The 18923-nt window shown below is 38.8% G+C and overlaps 1 protein-coding gene across 1 annotated transcript in view; it reads left to right on the top strand.

Annotated features, from left to right (window-relative positions):
* The window catches only part of RSF1 (remodeling and spacing factor 1), a 158727-nt gene extending 149368 nt beyond the window's left edge, over window positions 1-9359 (top strand). The window contains 1 exon segment of the mRNA XM_055320465.1: window positions 1781-9359. Coding sequence (XP_055176440.1) covers window positions 1781-2343 — 563 coding nt within the window. The 3' untranslated portion in view covers window positions 2344-9359.
* The last annotated feature ends 9564 nt before the right edge of the window (window positions 9360-18923 follow it).

Raw genomic sequence — 18923 nt, 5'->3', positions numbered from 1 at the left:
GGATAACTAAACAATTTCAGATACAGATGCCTGCTCTCTCTTTCTACCTTGACAGTGAGCTTCAGTTGGTAACTGTATTATTTCTTAATAATAGTTTTAATTGTATTCTATACCAGGAGTGTAGGAAAAGCTCTCCAATACGAATTTGTGATATCCATTTAGTCTTATGGTTATTCCAGTTCTTATAAATATGATTCTTACCCTCACTTTTGCCCCTTTCTTTTGACTTACTTAATTCTTTGTCATTTATGATCTGTTTTGAAGATTTCAAAGACCTTATCAATTAAGTTTGAGCCCAAGCTAGGTAAAGGGGGAAAAAAAGTTTGAACATGGGAGGCTAAAAAAAGGAGGTGAACATCTGATTGTGGTTATTTCTCTTCATGTGTCATTAAAGACAGACAAATTCTATAATCCAACTATTACAAACAAATATTATTGCACTAGTCACTATTCTAGGCGCTGGGACTAGAACAGTGAACAGAACAGCCAAAAATATGTAACACCCATGTGTACCTCTTACTTTAATTAGGAGGAGAAATAATAAACAAGATAAATAAGTAGAACCTGTGCTGTAGTAGGTGGGGATAAATGCTGTGAAGAACAAGGGAGAACAAGGAGTTGGGTTGGGAGAGTAGCTGGGACCTCCGATAGGGCACCACAGGGACACCTTACTGAGACACCTTTGAGTCAAGACCTGACAAATATTGGAAACATGTCATGCATTTATCTGAAGGAAGAGTGATACAGGCAGATGGAACAGCTAATGTGAAGGCCTAGCAACAAGTTTGTGCCTGGCGTGCTCAGGAACAGAGAGGAGGCCAGGGTGGTTGAAGGAGAATGAGCGAAGGGGTGAATTGAATGAGATGCTGCAGAGATCAGCAGGGGTCATGAGCAGTAGTCAATGACTACAGCCCATTCGTTTGTGTAAATAAAGATTTTGTAAATCATGTTTTATTGGGCAACACCATTGTTTCTCTTTTTTTCTTCTTCTGTTTCTTGAAGGTAGACTCAAAGAATTTACTGTTGGATTAGAAGGGAGAAAGAAAACAATCCAAAGATAACTAAGTGATTAGAACAATAGAGTTGCCAGTAACTAAGATGGTGGGGACCAGAGCAGTGCAGGTTTGAGGCAAAAGCGTAGGACCTCAGTTCTGGACATGTTAGGTTTGAGATGCCTGTTTAGAAATTCCAGCATAGATGTTGAGTAGGCAGGTTGATACATGAATGTGGAACTTAGGGGTTGCCTCAAACAAACATGAGTCATCAGCATATAGATGCAAAGCCATGAGATTAAATGAGACCACCTAGATGTAAATAGAGACAAAAAAAAAAGAAGACATTCAAGGACTAACAAGGAAGGACATTTAATAACATGGGTTAAGAGTTAGTGCAATATTTCAGCTGTGTAGAGAGTTGAATGCTCAGTTTAATCTTTCCTTATTATGTTTACATGATTCCGTAATTAGGGGCTAGTGGATAAGAGTTTCTCAGTGTGTGACCACCCTATCTTCATTTAATTTAAGGATCATCATTTTTGTTTTCTAAGAAATCTGATTTTGCTCTTTCCTAAAATCTTAGTTAAAAAGCACACTAGTGGATAATACTGTGGATTGTTAAGTCCTGAGAGGAGAGAGAAATCAGGCCAGTTATTGGAGGGAAATATGGATGCATGGGCAAGTCTAAAAGCAGGAGATGGGGTGAATATGGGGAGGAAAAGGAGAATTACTTAAATCTGATATGGTTAACTGTGTCGATGGCTTAAATGTGCTATTTATTCTAGAGAGCTATATGTCCAAGAACTCTGAAGATGATGAGCTAGCTAAAGAATCAAAGCGGTCAGTTCGAAAGCGGGGTCGAAGCACAGATGAGTATTCAGAAGCAGATGAGGAAGAAGAAGGCAAACCATCACGAAAACGGCTACACAGGATCGAGACAGATGAGGAGAGTTGTGACAATGCTCATGGAGATGCAGATCAGCCTGCTCACGACAGCCAGCCCAGGGTCCTGCCGTCACAGCAAGAGAGCACCAAGAAGCCCTATCGGATAGACAGCGATGAGGAAGAGGACTTTGAAAATGTAGGCAAGGTGGGGAGCCCTTTGGACTATAGCTTAGTGGACTTGCCTTCCACCAATGGACAGAGTCCTGGCAAAGCCATTGAGAACTTGATTGGCAAACCAGCTGAGAAGCCTCAGACCCCCAAGGACAACAGCACAGCCAGTGCAAGCCTGGCCCCCAATGGGACAAATGGTGGGCAGGAGGCAGGGGCACCAGAAGAGGAGGAAGATGAGCTTTTAAGAGTGACTGACCTTGTTGATTATGTCTGTAACAGTGAACAGTTATAAGACTTTTTTTCCATTTTTGTGCTAATTTATTCCACGGTAGCTCTCACACCAGCGGGCCAGTTATTAAAAGCTGTTTTATTTTTCCTAGAAAACTCCACTACAGAATGACTTTTTAGAAGAAAAATTTCAACAAACCCTGAAGTCTTTCTGTGAAGTGACCAGTTTTGAACTTTGAAGATAAATAATTGCTGTAAATTCCTTTTGATTTTCTTTTTCCAAGTTCATGGTCCTTGGTAATTTCATTCATGGAAAAAAATCTTATTATAATAACAACAAAGATTTGTATATTTTTGACTTTATATTTCCTGAGCTCTCCTGACTTTGTGAAAAAGGGTGGATAAGAATGCATTCCGAATCTGTGAGGACCCAAAACAGAATTAGGGGTGGGAGAAAGCACTTGTGCTTTAGCTTTTTCATATTAAATATATATTATATTTAAACATTCATGGCATATATGATGATGAACAGACTGTTTAAAAGCTCCAGTCTGTATTGTTGCAGTTTGAGAACTGTAGATAACATCATACATAAGTCATTCAGTAACAGAATTCATGATGTCAGCTTGTTTACTATTGGAGATAACCACACTTAATAAAGAAGAGATGGAGAAAGCACCATCATTAAAAACTCTAACCTGAGTTTCTGTTATAGCGGAGTTTCTTATTTTAAAAAAAAATCATCTGAAAAACATTTGTACAGTAAAATGTATAATGAAGCTTTGACAACCAGATTGTGCTAGCAGCAATTTTTTTTAAGCAGCTTTATGCAGTGGTGATGAAGTGGCCTCTAATATACTATCAATAGAGAGTTATTAGTGAAATAAGTATGGTCTTTCTTTAGGCCCAAGTGGACTGTAAACTTTGCAGATAGTTGTAACTCTTGTCTTCTGGCCACTTAATATCTAAATATCTGAAATACCCCATTTTGAAAGAAATACATCTATACATAACATACATGAAGAGATGCTAAGCTGACAGCGGTATTTTAGCACATTTGAAGACGGGGAAAGGATTTTCAGGTGAATTTTAACTGGTCTATTCTTGCCCTTAGTATCTACTTCAAATTGAAGTCTACAAACAAAGCAGTTCCTTTGGGAGGTTTTTAGTTTGAGTTTTAGCATGTATGTGTGTGTATATGTGTGTGTGTATGTGTGTGCATTGGAATTTCCTATCTGCCTGGATATATTAGCAGGGTTTGAATGTAGTTTTGGCCTTTGGCCATTAGACTTCTTTTAAAATTCATTAATAGTCACACAACCAACCTAGAGTTGATTGAGAACCGCCAGTCTGCTTACTGGGCATGACATCCATTTTAAACATCTCAACACTTTAAAGAGAGATATGCCCCTTTGTTTCAAGAAAAAGGGGTTTATAATTAAATACCTAACATGTAATTGACACTAAAATATGAACTTTGTCTTATTTAGTTACTGTTACAGCTGTAAAATTCCCGGCAGAGCCATAAATAACGTTGTATAAAGTATAGCACTTGTGATTAAACCTTGCCTGTCAAATTCCGAAACCTTCAGCCATTACTTCTGTGAATACTTTTGCCCTGGGATTTGGGTTTTTCTGTTCCAGTGTTGTGTCTGTTGCCGGCAACAGACACACCATATCTGCTGCTGGCCCAAGAACTTTGTTGATTTTTCTTTCCAAATTAAGCATTATATGTGCTAGTCAGTGTATAGTAAAGCACTTCTCTTTTTTATTATTAAAAAGCTGGCATTAGACTTGCATTATAAATACCTCTCTAGAAACTTTATACTCCTTTCCCTTCCTCAACAGGTGTTGCCCTTAAATCTTATCTTTTGGCCTTGAAAGTTTATAGCTGTTGTTTTTCATTTGTTGGTTCTTTTGTTTGTTGTGTTTTGTTTCACTTTAGTTGTGTAGTACCTGCCCATTAATATTTTTGCTTTGATTCTAGCAATGTATATGTATCTGTATAAAAAATAAAATAATGAAAGCAGCCTAAAAATAGGATGCACCCATAGCACGTGGTTCCAAGCAAGTTGTGATTTGTATTTTGAGACAATGTTCTGCTGGAAGGGAGGGAAGGGCTTTACACTTACAGACAGTGGAGCAAGGTTATTGCCATAAGGAGCCACAGTCACTTAACAAGCCTCCTTTCTAGCCAAGTTGGTTCATTGGTTTGAAAATCAGTTAAAAATGGTTGTTAGCCTTTTTAAACTATCCAATAGGCAGGGAATAGAAGGATTCCTACTAGTGCCAGGTAAGTGGTTTGAATGTGCAGGTGGCCTCCACTGCCCCTGTTCCTCCTCTGCCGTTTTAGTCTTGTAGCTGGGTAAAGCCACTACCATGTAGAAACTCCCACGTACCCCGTCTCTACCTCTGGACACACCAACTTCTGCTTCCACCACTCTGTAGTTAAGCAAGTGATCACAAATATCCAATGAGTAGATTATTTATTTTACAGGATGCCTAATGTGAAATAAGGAGCTCTTTTTATCTTTTTCTTACAGAGAGCAAAAAGGTCATTGTTACCATGGTAAAGACGGAGTATTCAGTTAGCATAGGTCCCACTGACATGGGTTATGATACCACTTTTGCTGCCTATTAATTTACTGAACTTGAATCAAGTATGAACTTGAGAGTGAATGCCTGCCTTCTAATCTTACATTCTGATTAAGCCAATTAACTGTTTCATCTACAAAGAGTGCAATCTAAACAGCTCATACTTACAAATTATTATGCAGAGAGATTAATTATGGCCAATTAGATGTTGGACAGTTCAAAACCAATTCTGCTGCTTGATGATTAGATTTGGTCCCTTATAAAGTCTTGTGTTCACTGAAATATTAACTGAACATGCTTTGAAGAAGTTTTTTAAAATGCAGGAAAAAGTAAATGTCCTTTATCCAAAGGTGTAATTCAGTCATTAGGAACTGGACAGAGTGTAGGAAAGCAGCAGCTCATCTAGAGTTTAGAACGTGTTGGATCCTTAGAGTACTAACCATGGATTTAGATCCATTGTAGCTGCCATATAATAGAGTCCTTTGATACTTAAAACTTTTTTTTAAATACAGGTGGACTCCACAGTCTATAGCACATGTATAAAGGGGAGATGTAGTTTAGTGTGCAGCATATTTAGTTTGCAATTTCTGTAAAGGTTTGAAAACTGGCCAAATTTTCACAACGCAGAAGCTTTGAATTAAAATATGTGACAAGAACTCAGACTGAGAATACACATCTTGGTTTCATAGACTTGTGTCGATGAAATAGGGTTTAGTGTAAAACATTGTCCATTGTTGGCACATTATTAGAGAATGATGGCAGAGATATTTTCAAGAGTATATTTGCTATATTGAGGTTGGGTTTCCTCCTTGACACGTCTTTTTCCAATTGGTCAAGGTTGCAGATGCAGAGAATAAAGAGGAATTTTATTTAGAATAAATTCATGTCTGCTGATAGTTTGTTTTTTTTTTAATATGACCTGCCAAAGAACCAAGGACTTCGAATGCTAAAGAAATTTTTGAAAAAACATTTTAAATTAAATTTAAAAGGATATTACAAACTCCAGTTTTCACCTTTTGGCTGATACCCTATCCCATAATATGCATCTGAACAAAGTATGTATATTAAAAATGTAGGCATATCCTTGTTTAGAGGTAAAGTACTGGGAAAATGTTACCGATATTTAAATGGGCTTGATGGAATTTACTTTAGCACAAAGAATTCCTTTTTAGCTTATGTTTGTGGGGATGAGAGATATTAACCATTCTCTAGTTCTAGCATATGACTGAAAGGAACCCAATGAATCTGTAAGTTTTAATAATCAGAAAAAGTTGTGAACTCTCCCCTTCACCAACACAGTGAAACAGGTCCATGATTGCCTCACAGCTATAGAACAAGTATTCAAAGATCCACATCTTTTTTTTTAAATAGAACATACATATATGTATGTATATATATATATATATATATATATAAGTTAATATGTGTATACATACTTTAGATGTTAGTAAAAATGAATCCTCTGAAATCATTAACTGACTTAAAAAGACAGAAGACAAATAATTGTACCTGATGTGAAATTATGAACATTTAATTACAGAAAGTCTAGAGAAAAATAGTGAAGTTTCTCTTCTTGGTTTGACATTCTAAAAAAATATTCCTGGTTCTCCAAGAAGTAAGAATGCCAAGACTGCATATCTGCTATTGTCTACCTAGTCCTCTGTTTAATATTGTTATTAAACCTTTTTAGAATAAAATCCATTCCTATTTTATTCACCATTCCCAGTATGTACCTGTAAACCTACTTTGCAAGTGGCAGTTCAACTGCTGATTTTCTTATTTTTATATCAATCCCAAAAGACAAGGCCCTTTGCTATCAATGTATTTAAACTGAGTCATTGTGTTATGTGTACACTTAATAATTTGTTTTCAAGATATTTCACTTCAACTTAAATCATCATTTAACATTTTTTTTTGAGTGCCAAGAATTGCTAAGTAACTATGTAACATACTGAAGAGAGTCATTCCCCAGCAAGCAAGCGGTCTTCATAAGCCAAACTGTAGTGTGCTTGGTATATAACCACTTTAGATTGTACACTCAATACTTTATTCATATAAACCCTCAGAAATTTGAGTAGAATAGAATTCCATTAGTGAATTTTTTTCCCTCATTTTGGTCATGTAAATTCAATCTTTTTTTCACTTTATATTTATACAGTTTCATTCTGGGAAATGCTGCAAACCCATTCTGGCACATTGTGATTTCAGTTAATGAAAATGTTATTTTTATTTTAATAATTTTTAAGATTTATCTATCCTATGCATAAGTTATACAAGAGGGCATAACAAATTATTAGATGAGTAGAAATTTATTAATTAAGCTCCTTAGACATTTTGAATGAGAAAAAAAACATTTAAAGGAACTACATTTGTGTTTTTTGCCAAACCGGTACAAGCTAGTAAATGCACTAAGGACTGAGTGACCTGCCTTGTTCATTTTGCCACTGGATGATGTAAGTTAAGAATGGAACTGTTAACCCTAATTATATATTTTCTTGACTTTCATCACTTTCTAAAGAAATCTAATTTAAGTGTTTGGGGTTTTGTTTGACCTGTATTTATTGAGTTCTGGTCATAGACCAGGAGCTGCATGTCATGCTTATGGATGACCAGAACACAGTCATTGGGATACTTAATGGCTCAAGACCTTCTGAATCATTTAACTTATTTTGTATGTTGCAAAAAAAAAAAAAATTTATTTTGCTTGAGAGTCACATTTTTTATATAATTGTACAGCTTTTAAGGGTTGGGAGGTGGAAAGATACCCTAAAATAGGATGTAGATTTTTACAATTGTGTTTATGCTAGAACATCTACAGGTGCATTATGTAATTAAAACTAAAATTGTTTAAAAATCTGTGCCATGGTCTTTTTCATTTTCCTGCCCTTTATAGCAGAGTTGGTGCATGTCAATACTGCTATGTGGACAAGCCTTGGAATTAGGCTTATAACCCTTATTTCCAAAGCTTTAAGATCATTGCATGAAAATTATACACAAACACATATACACATACACACAAATACATAAAGACACATAACATGTACACACACAGATCTAGTTTATATTAGTGTAAATGAATTTTCAATTTCGGAACAGCTCTAATAGCCTAAATTTGGCAGTTAACAGCATATTATAGTGTGTGATTTTTGTAATGCCTAACTAGGGTATTCTCATTGTTGGTCTGATGTTTTGTTTTCTTAGCAAAGTAGCTTCTTGATAATAGTATCTGAATTGTAGCTTGCCCAAACCTGCCAGGAGGTTTTGCATACACCTTGAAAGAGAGTGTCTGTCCCTTGCTGGGAGAGGCGGGGTGGGTTGGGGCAGAGCTTCATTTCTTTTCAATCTGTAAAAGAAGGAAAAACTAGAATTGCTTGATTTGATTCTTACTATTCAGTAGACTTAATTTCACAAGAATATTTTTCTGCTGGAAGGGATATCAAATTCAAATTCTCTCCACATTTGATGAAAAGTATCTTTAAAGCTTGTAGAGTTGCCGATTCTAGCAGTCTTTTACATGGCACATTTTACCATAACTTAATATACCAGTATGTTTGCCATCTGATAATTTTACCATTCTAGTTTCTCACCTTTATAGCACAAGTGTATTCTTATAAAGAATTAAGTTCATCTAAGTGTGTCAAAAATTCTATCTAAACTACCTTAATCTATTGTCAGCTAATGTGGGATTATCAGTTTCTTTGCTATCTTCACCCATTCAGAGGTGAAGTCTGGGAATCATGAATTTCCAGGTGAATACAAATTCCAGATAAGAATTTGTAAATGGTATATGTTAAATTTCCATTTTGATTTTAAAGTAATAGTGGCTGAGATTCAGGGGGCATTTGATCAAATGCCTCTTGGATTTTCAGACATGCTTATATGAAATGCTTTATTTTCTTATGCATAAAAAATTATTCCTGGAATAGGTTCTCAGAATGCTTTATTTTATTTCTAGGAGATGAGAGCTAAAGCAGAAGCTCCATGGTTAGCATAAAACTGTTGAGGTAATCAGGACTGTGCTGTTAGTCAAACAGGGGAAGCTGGAATGCTCTCTGCCACATATAATGTACTGCATGTGTGTGTGTTGGGGGGGAGATTTGAAAACTGGAAATGTAATTCCAATAATGCACAAAGTAAATTTTGTGCATAGAAAATATGGGAATTCCTGGTAGCTTAAAGCTTCAGGGGTTAACTGCAGTGTATGAACACCTAGTGTGTTAGAATTGCAGTGCATAGTTGTTTAAATATAATATTCCTTGTAAGTGACAACCAAAATATGTTGTGGCTGGTGCCAATATTTTTTGTTAATGAAATGTTCAATGTCTCACTACAGTCTGATCAGAACTCTTGGTGTTATAAGCCAGGCCTAAAGCTATTTTATAGCTATTGGCCTAATTGTGTAACTTTTCCTTTCAAAATGTTTTATTATAATACTTCTGTCATTTCTTTCACTTAATATATGTCAATTGTCATAATAAAAAATTTAAATAATTTGATGTATTTAGCATGATGTGTTTGCAAACTTAGTTTATTTTCAACTTCATGGCACATAGAAGGCTAAGACTTTTCAGTAATATTTGACAAAGGCTGAAAATTTTGTCATCTAAGGAACAGATGAATTGTTTTCTACTATCTAGAATGTAAATTTGCGAGTGTATCAATTTCCCCAAAGTAATTTTTAAGACTGTATGCCAGCTAGGTGAGTTATAGATTTTAGAAGGTTATCTTTTGAAAGATTTCCCTTTAACTTCTAGAGAACTCACACATTTTTTAAAAAAACATTTATTTACTCATGAGGGACACAGAGAGGCAGAGACACAGGCAGAGGGAAAAGCAGACTGCACACAAAGCCCGACGTGGGACCCAACCCTGGACTCCGGGATCATACCCAGAGCTGAAGGCAGATCCTCAAAGTCCAAATGAAAATCAAAAAAAAAGAGGCTCCTCTAAGAGGATGTGATTTAATATTTGCAGCATTAGTTTAGCACATGAAAGCATATCCCAAATGGAAAGTTAACCAGGAACCTACTAGTTCACAGTACAGGCCTATAGCTTCCTGTTTTTCTTGCCCACTTCAGAGCTACTTTATCCACACTCAAGTTCTCAACCTTGTCTCCAGCCTTCTCCAAGAAGGAGGTGTCTCCTGTTTTTATCCCATCACTTCTGTGTCCCTGATCTGGCCCCTTCCCTCTTGCTTCCTGTGGGACTTCACATTTCAGTAATTTCACTACTCTCCACCCTTCTATACTCAAGTCCTTTTTATACAAACTTCTATCCTGGAAAACAAAAGTGTTACCCTATCTTCCATTCAATCTGCCTCTCAGTTATTTCTTATTTGACTGCCAGTCTATAGAAATGGTAAATTTTATTGGAAGACTCACTGAAATGCCAGAAATTCCTAAGAGAAACTGGGAAACTAGCAGGATTCTCAGCCACATACTGGAACTCCATCTTTAGGAACAACTATTACAGAAAGCTGAAATTGACAATGGGGAGAGATGTTACTCCCTGTTCCCTGCAATTGTTTCCTACCTTTCTGCGAAGATGCCCGTTTTCTTCTGACTTTGGCATTATGCCTGCTAGCAGGATGCCAGTAATTGCACTGTGAACCCATGCAACAAATAGCTCTTACTCTATCACTGGGAGCCAAAACGTTGGAAGGACTTGATTAATGATGATAGAACCTGATTAGAACCTGTGCTGTCTCTAGCTTGAACCATAAAAGTAAATTTTCTGTATTTCCAAGTCTAATGTTTTGGTTTGTTTTTTAAAAATAAGGATGAATTTTGAGGTAACTAGGGCTTACCAACAATCAAGAGAAGCAAGCTGGCTCAATTCTGGAAAACCAGAAAATTGGTTTCAGATTCAGACTGATCTAGAAGGCAGGGCTAGAGTTTTAACTGGAATAAGCAGAATGAGGACAGTGCAGAAGAGGCAAGGACCCAAAACCAGAAAAGGCATATGAGAGGGGAAGACAGGGCTAGGAAGCAGTCTTTGTGGTGCTTGTCTTCTCTGAGACACAGCCACTTCTAAAAATTTAGATGTGCTTATGCAGTGATTTCCAAACCAAATTGTAAATTTCATTTTAAAACCTTTCTTCTTGGTTTTTAAACTTGAGATGAAATTCACATACCATAAAATTCACCACTTAAAAATGTACAGTTTAAAGGTCCTTCGTATATTCACAAGGTTGTCATCACCCCCAAAAGAAACCCAGTGTTACGGGCAGTCAGTCACCATTTTCCCCTTCCTCTGAGACCCTGGCAACTGCTAACCTGCTTTCTGTCTGTAAGGACTTGCCTGTTCTGGACGTTTTATATAAATGGAATCATACAATATGTGGCTTTTTGTGTCTGACTTTTTTTTTAGCATGTTTTCATGACTTCATCCATGTTTTAGCATGAATCAGTACTGCATTCCTTTTTATGGATGAATAATATTCTACTATGTTGTTTATTCATTCATCTTGTTTAACCATTCATCAGTTGATGGATATTTGAATTCTTTCCACTGTGGGGCTATTATGAATAATAAACATTCCAGTACTGGTTTTGTGTGGAAATGTTTTTAGTTCTCTTATGTACATCCTTAAGAATGGAATTGCTAGATCATATGGTAACTCTTGTTTCACATTTCCAGGAATTGCTAAACTGTTTTACACAGCATCTGCATCTTTTTACATTCCAACTGGCAATGCACGAGGGTTCCAATTTCTTCACATTAATAACACTTATTCTTGTCAATCTCTTTTTATTAGAGCCATCCTAGTAGATATGAAGTGGTTTCCCATTGTGGTTTCAATTTGCATTTCCCTGAAGATTAACAATATTGAGCACCTTCCCATGTGCTATCGGCCCATTGTTTAACTTCTTGTCAGAAACATCTGTTCAGATCCTTCGTCCATTTTTAAAAAATTGGATTATCTGTATTTTTATTATGAGTCTTATAATGGATACCAATCCTTACCAAATATAGGACTCACAAATATTTTCTCCGATTCTTCAGTCTTTTTACTTTCTTGATGGTATTCTTTGACACAAAAAAGTTTTAAATTTTGATGAAGTCCAATTTGTTTTTCTTCTTTGTGTGCTCATGCTTTAGACATCATAACCTATGAAACTGTTTGCTAATGCAATGTCACAAAAATTTGTTTTGTTTTATCTAAGAGTTTTATGGGTTTAGTTCTTAAGTTTAGGTGATTGAGGGGCGCCTGGGTGGGTCAGTGGTTGAGCATATGCCTTTGGCTCAGGATAGAGTCCAGAGTCAGGCTCCCTGCAGGAAGCCTGCTTCTCCCTCTGCCTAGGTCTCTGCCTCTCTCTGTGTCTCTCATGAATAAGTAAATAAAAACTTAAAAAAAAAAAAAGTTTAGGTGATTGATTCATTCTGAGTTATTTTTGTATATGTGTCAGGGAGAGATCCAAATTCATTCTTTTTATGTGTGGCTTTTCACTTATACCAGCACCATTTATTGAAAAACTGTTCTTTCCCTCACTGAATTATCTTAGCATCCTTGTCAAAACTCAATGGACCAGAAATGTATGGGTTTACTTCTGGACTCTTAATTTTATTCCACTGATCTATTTATCCATCCTTATGCCAGTACTACACAATCTTAATTACTGTAGCTCTGTGGTAAGTTTTAAAATCAGGAAGTGAGTCCTCCAATCTCTTTTTCTCTCTTTATAACATTATTTTGACGGTTCTGGGTATGCTTTAATATCAATTTCAGGTTCAGTTTGTCAATTTCTGTAAAAAAAGACAATTGGAATTTTGATAGGGATTGCATTTAATTTGTAGGTCTGTTTTTTTTAATTCCCAAGAGATTTGAAAATATACTTACCAAAAATATATATACATATACATGAAAAGCTAATAAATACATGAAGATGTGTTTAACACTATTAGTTGTCAGAGAAATGTGAATTAAAATCACAGTAAGATACACTATACACCCACTAGAGTGGTTAAAATGAAAAAGACTGACATTAAATGTTGATAAGGCTATGGAGCAGCTGGATCTCCCATACATTTTGCTGGTGGGAATATAAAATGGTAAAACCACTTGGAAACTATTGGCAGTTTCTTAAAAAAGTAGACAAACTAACCTATAACGTAGCAATTCTACTTGTAGGTACTTACCTTAAAGAAATGAAAACCTATATCCATACAAACCCATGTATAAGAATGTTCAGGGGCTCCTGGGTGGCTCAGTGGCTGAGCGTCTGCCTTCGGTTTAGGGCATGATCCCAGATCCGGGGATCAAGCCCCACATCAGGCTCCCTGCAAGGAGTCTGCTTCTCCCTCTGCCTGTGTCTCTGCATCTCTCATGAATAAATAAATAAAATCTTTAAAAAATATATTAACAAAGCTTTATTCATAATGGTCAAAAACCAGAAAGAGCCCAGATGTCTATCAACAGAGCAGATAAAGAAACTGTGGTATATTCACACGATGGAATACAACTCTGCAATAAAAAGGATCAAACCACTGATTAACAACATGAATGCGTCTCAAAAACATTATGCTGAGTAAAAGGGGATTTCCACAAAAGAATATATTCTGTATATTCCATTTTTTTAATTTTTATTTATTTTATGACAGTCAGAGAGAGAGAGAGAGAGAGAGAGAGGCAGAGACACAGGCAGAGGGAGAAGCAGGCTCCATGCACTGGGAGCCCGACGTGGGATTCGATCCGGGGTGTCCAGAATCGCGCCCTGGGCCAAAGGCAGGCGCCAAACTGCTGCACCACCCAGGGATCCCTGTATATTCCATTTATATATAAAATTCTAGTATGGACTAAAATAATCTACAGTGATAAAAATCACATTAGTGGTTGCTTCTGGGAGAGATAATCGCTAGTAGAAAGAGAAAGAGGGAATTGTCCAGGGTAATGGAAATGTTTTGTATATCAATAGGATCGTATGTGTATTTGTCAAAACTACATTTAAGGACCATGCATTTCAAGATGTAAAATATACTTCATCAGAAAAAAATTTTTTTTTTCAACATCAGGCTTGAATTCAAGACTCTGAGATCAAGACCTGAGCTGAAATCAGGAGTTGGACTGGACTAACTGAGCCACCCAGGAGCCCCATTTCATCAGAAAATTCTTTAGAAACTCGGGCAACCCGGGTGGCTCAGCAGTTTAGCGCCACCTTCAGCCCAGGGCGTGATCCTGGAGACCCAGACTCCCCGCTGAGTGGAGAGCCCGATGTGAGGCTCCATGCCAGGACCCTGAGATCATGACCTTAGTGGAAGGCAGATGTATAACCAACTGAGCCACCCAGGTGCTCCTACCATAGCTTCTTTTAACTCAGAGGCATAGATAATAACCTGATTCAGCTTCCATGCTAAGCACTCAGCCTCACTTTTTTTTTTAAGATTTTATTTATTTATTCATGATTGAAACAGATGGAGAGGCAGAGACACAGGCAGAGAGGGAGAAGCAGGCTCCCCATGGTGAGACTGATGCGGGGACTCAACCCCAGGATCACGACCTGAGGTGAAGGCAGATCCTCAACCACTGAGCCACCCGGGCGTCCCATCATCACTGTTTCTTGGGCCTTTCCAATGAGTCATTTCAGGCTTCTATCTGAAAACCATTAACAGCAGAGAAGGCCAATTCTCTAAGTCCTATGGTTTCTCCCATTATTAACCTTTTAAAAAAATATTTTATTTATGAGAGATAGCACAGAGGGAGAAGCAGACTCCCCGCTGAGTGGAGAGCCTGAAGTGCTCTATCCCAGGACCCTGGGATCATGACCTGAGCCAAAGGCAGACACTTAACTGAGCCACCCAGGTGCCCCATTATTAGCCGTAAGTTTTTCGTTTATTGATAAATACATGCTTATTATAGTAAACAAAGAATAAGAAGTTAGTCACATCCTCATCACTCAGAAATAACCACTCAATATATTAACGCATTTCCCTTCAGCATTCATTTGCAGATTAAAAAATTAGTTCTTTCTGAATAAAGATCCTTCATAATAAATTTGACAGTTTATATAACCAAACAACACACCCCATTATCTGTAAAAGCCAAATGACCCAGGCATGCAGGAAGCTTTGAAAGTGAAGAGCACAATCTGCTCCCGGGTCAGCTGCAGCCCTGAAGGGACCTGGGAGGTTTTCAATAGAGAAGAAAGGCAGTGGCAGCTGAGGCAGCAGGAGTCAGTATTTTCCTGGCCCTATACCCTAATAGGTTAGGCTTTGAAACTTCTTGTTTCCTAAATTTCTCTGGTCACAAGATCTCTGTTGCCATGTTTTAACATAAGCTCTTTCTTCAATTTAAGTCACTTTCTCATTCAGACTCTGGCATCTGAAAGAATGAATGTCTGCTGATGTGGTGACCTTATGCCCTGTATGATTTCTACAGCTATACATTGAAAAAAGGGACCTCAGTGGTTTCTTAAAACAAAGGCATTGCTGCCTGAACTTACCTCCTGGGCCTTTTTCAAGATTCACCATCTTCCCTAATAATCCTTGCCCTGCAATTCCAGGACGAAGGAAGAACCCAAAATGAACCTTACAACCTTAATGTTAACCTTCTGAAAGCCCTGTGCACAGTGGGGGACGATGTTGCCTGGCACACTGGTGTGTAAGCAATAGGAGTTGTGAAACATCCATTAAGTTAACCTCTCAAATCCATATGCTCAAAAAATCAATGAATTAAGAATAATTCCTTTTAAAGTTAAAATCCCATTATAAGTGTCACATCAAATATAAGTATTCTGGGCTAGCACAGAATACAAAATCACTATTCTAGTTTATTTTCTCACTTTGTGATTTTTATTTTTTTCTATAGTCTTTTTCCTCCTGGTTCATGCTTTTTCATCCATTTTACTTATCTGCTTATTCATAATCATCACCCCATTACCTTGAAGAAATAGAATTGAGTGAGAAGATGGCAAATTCAGATTTTTATTAAGACTATTTTTTAGAGCGGTTTTAGGTTCACAACAAAATTGAGGGGATGAGACAGATATTGAGGAGCATATACCCCTGCCCCAGTCACGCACAGGCTCTTTTGTTCTCAACATTCCCTAGCAGAGTGGTACATTTGTTGTAACCGATGAACCTACATTGAGACACATTATTATCACTCAAAGTCCACATTTTACAAGTTCAATTTTTGATAAGCTGAATGAGAAGTGTCTGTGTAATTGCCAAGTAGAGAAGTCTAGCAGGCTGTAGGATGTAAAAGAATAGTTCACTAGAGAGTTCTGGGATAGAAATACTGATCTGGGGGTCCCCTGCACAGGGTGGTTCAAACCATGGGCATGGAGATAAGTTTGCCAAGGAGAAGCACAGTGACAACACAATTCAAGGTTCTCTCTCACTTCTCTTTAGCTAATCTATTAGTTATTGCTAGGTTTACCCCAAAACTTAGTGACTTAAAAGAACAAATATTATCTCTTCTGTGGGCCATGAATCTGGGCCAGTTAGCTGGGTTCCTCTGCCTCAAAGCATCTCCCAAAGCTGTAGTTGAGGTGGCAGCCAGGGCTGCAGGCATTTCATGGCATATAATACTACAAGTTTCATTAAAAAAGAAAAAGAAAAACCCAGCAGATCCTACTTGTGGTCGCACTCTATAACTTCCAAAGCTAGGCTGGAAGAGCAGCTTCTATCAGTCTCTCCCTTGGGATGCTCACCTTCAAAACCCAGCTGCCATACTGTATGGGCGCTCAGGCCACATGGAGAAGCCATGGAAAGGAATTCCAGCTGACAGGTCCCTCTGAGGACCCAGCTGTCAGCCACAATGTGGTAGATGTCAGCAAGGAAAGGCTGGGAATCTCCAGGGTATATCCAGTCCGGTACATACTGTTCATCAGTTCCTCCTCTTTCAATTCTATCACTCATCTTCAAAAGTTTTAAGAGGACATGTCAAGAGTATGATCCTAGTAAGAACGGATGTATAGGAGGCTTAATTCTTACTATTACCAAAAGGCAGGAACATCTTTATACCTCTCTCTTAACTAGTTGTAAAAGGTGGTGGTTTGTAGTGAAAACACTGAGCTTGACATAAAAAGGCAGGAATTTAATTTCTAGCTGAGTACTAGTTACGTAGTCTGCAGCGAATCACTTACTTTCCCTGATCTTCAGTTTTCCTCTCTGTACAATGGGCATATTAACAGCCACCTGCTTACCTTACAGAACCATTATAAAGATCAAAGGAGATAATGGGTCAGAAAAGTATTCTTTTGAAAAGTAAAACTCTAGGCATCCGTGAGCCCTATTAGGCCTATTACTTCTATTACTTGTAGGGATTTATATCGGAAGCAAAAGAACAAATCCTGTGCTTCTTTAAATTCGTGGTGATATGCCTGTTTGCTTTGACATACATTTGCTTAAATGTCTCCTCTGAGCTTGTCACTGTAACAGATGAGCAACTTGTCATAGCTAAGACCCCTTTTCTTCAGTCATAAACTTGAATTAAATGTTCTGCCATTAGACAATCACTTTTTAAAAAGACACTATGAAAACTATGTCAAGTTCATATGAAATTATTATAAAGGTTTAGCCAATTTTCTCTCTCCATAATTTGGGGGATTCCATTGCTGAACAAAGTATTGGCTGTTTTACTAAATAGCCAACCGTATGTAGCTGTCCCATGGAACGCTGAAACTTTATTTCCTGTATTAGATTGTTAGCCCAACGCCCAAAGCTTCCTCTGGAATTCTCCATCTTGGAGAAATGAGCCGGCATCCACTTGATCACTGAGCCTGGGAGTCATCCTTGATTTCTCTCCTTCATCCACCCTCATCTGCATTTTCAACCACCTTCTTTCCTTCAGTCTCTCTCCAGATCCTGAGGATTTTATCTAGACTCTCCCACTTCCATTCTCACTGCCACTCTCTCACCTATACCGTGGCAACAACTTCCTAATAACTCTCCCTGCTCCAGTGTCGCTACCAACAAGCAAATCCCAGCATAAAAAAAAAAAAAAAAAAAAAAAAATTCAAAAAAAAAATCGAACACTCCTCTATTCAGCAGCTAGGAAAACAGCTACTCCGCAGGCCTCAACGGTGCTACAGCCTATAGGTATGATCATCCTGACTTCACAGGCAAGGAAACCTGGCCTAGAGCCGGACGGGCCAGAATTCCGCTCTCCTGGCCGAACTCTCGCACTTCAGTGTGTGACGCCTCCGGCTTCGCATCTGTAAACCTGGATCGATAATGACTTTCCTCATATAACTGGCGTAAAGAGGAAATGAAGAAGTAATACTGGGGGCACCTCGGTGGCTCAGCGGTTGAGCGTCTGCCTTCCGCGCAGGTCATGATCCCGGGGTCCCGGGATCGAGTCCCGCATGGGGCTCCCCGCCGGGAGCCTGCTTCTCCCTCTGCCTGTGTCTCTGCCTCTCTCTCTGCGACCCTCATGAATAAATAAATCTTTAAAAGAGAAAACGAAGGAACACTGGTAAAGGGCCTGGGACAGCATCTGGCTCACAACGCCCAGTTACCTTCACCGATTATTTCCTGACTAAAGATTTCGTTGCTCTTACGCTCTTCGGTGTCCAGCAAAGCAAGCAAGGGCTCCACATCGGATGGGCTGCCTCCTTTCCCTGCAGCGCCCCGCGTCCTCCGCGGGCACGGCCAGCTCTTCACGCGGACTTCATTCCCTCTTTGGGCGCGTCTGCCCGCCTGAGACACGGGCCCGCGCGGAGCCCGCCCTGGGGCAGCCTCGGGCCCTAGACTAGGGCGGGGGCAGCGCGGTTAGGCTGAGATGGGGCCCCCACCAGGCCGAGGCCCCGCGCGGGGTGAGAAGAGCCGCGAACCCGTTAGGAGACCTCCGACCTCCATCTAGACGAGCGCAGTCTCTGATTCCTGCCCAAGGCTCAAGCCCGTTTCCTCTTCTGTAGAAAAAGGGCTGTATTACTCCCTGCGCTTCCTCCTCTCTCACGGATCCGCCGCGACCCGACCGGCAGCAGGACGTCCGAGGCAAAGCACAGCTCTCTCCAGCCCCGAGCCCCCGACACGGCGACGGGGCGGGGCCCGGGGTCCCCTCAGGCCTGCGAGAAGCTCGGCCGCGGGCGTCTCGTCTCTATGGCG

The sequence above is a fragment of the Nyctereutes procyonoides genome, unplaced genomic scaffold (genome assembly GCF_905146905.1).
Source record: "Nyctereutes procyonoides isolate TBG_1078 unplaced genomic scaffold, NYPRO_anot_genome, whole genome shotgun sequence".
NCBI lineage: Eukaryota > Metazoa > Chordata > Mammalia > Carnivora > Canidae > Nyctereutes > Nyctereutes procyonoides.
Note: the sequence above shows the minus strand (reverse complement) of the source record. Positions and strands in the feature narration are given on the sequence as shown.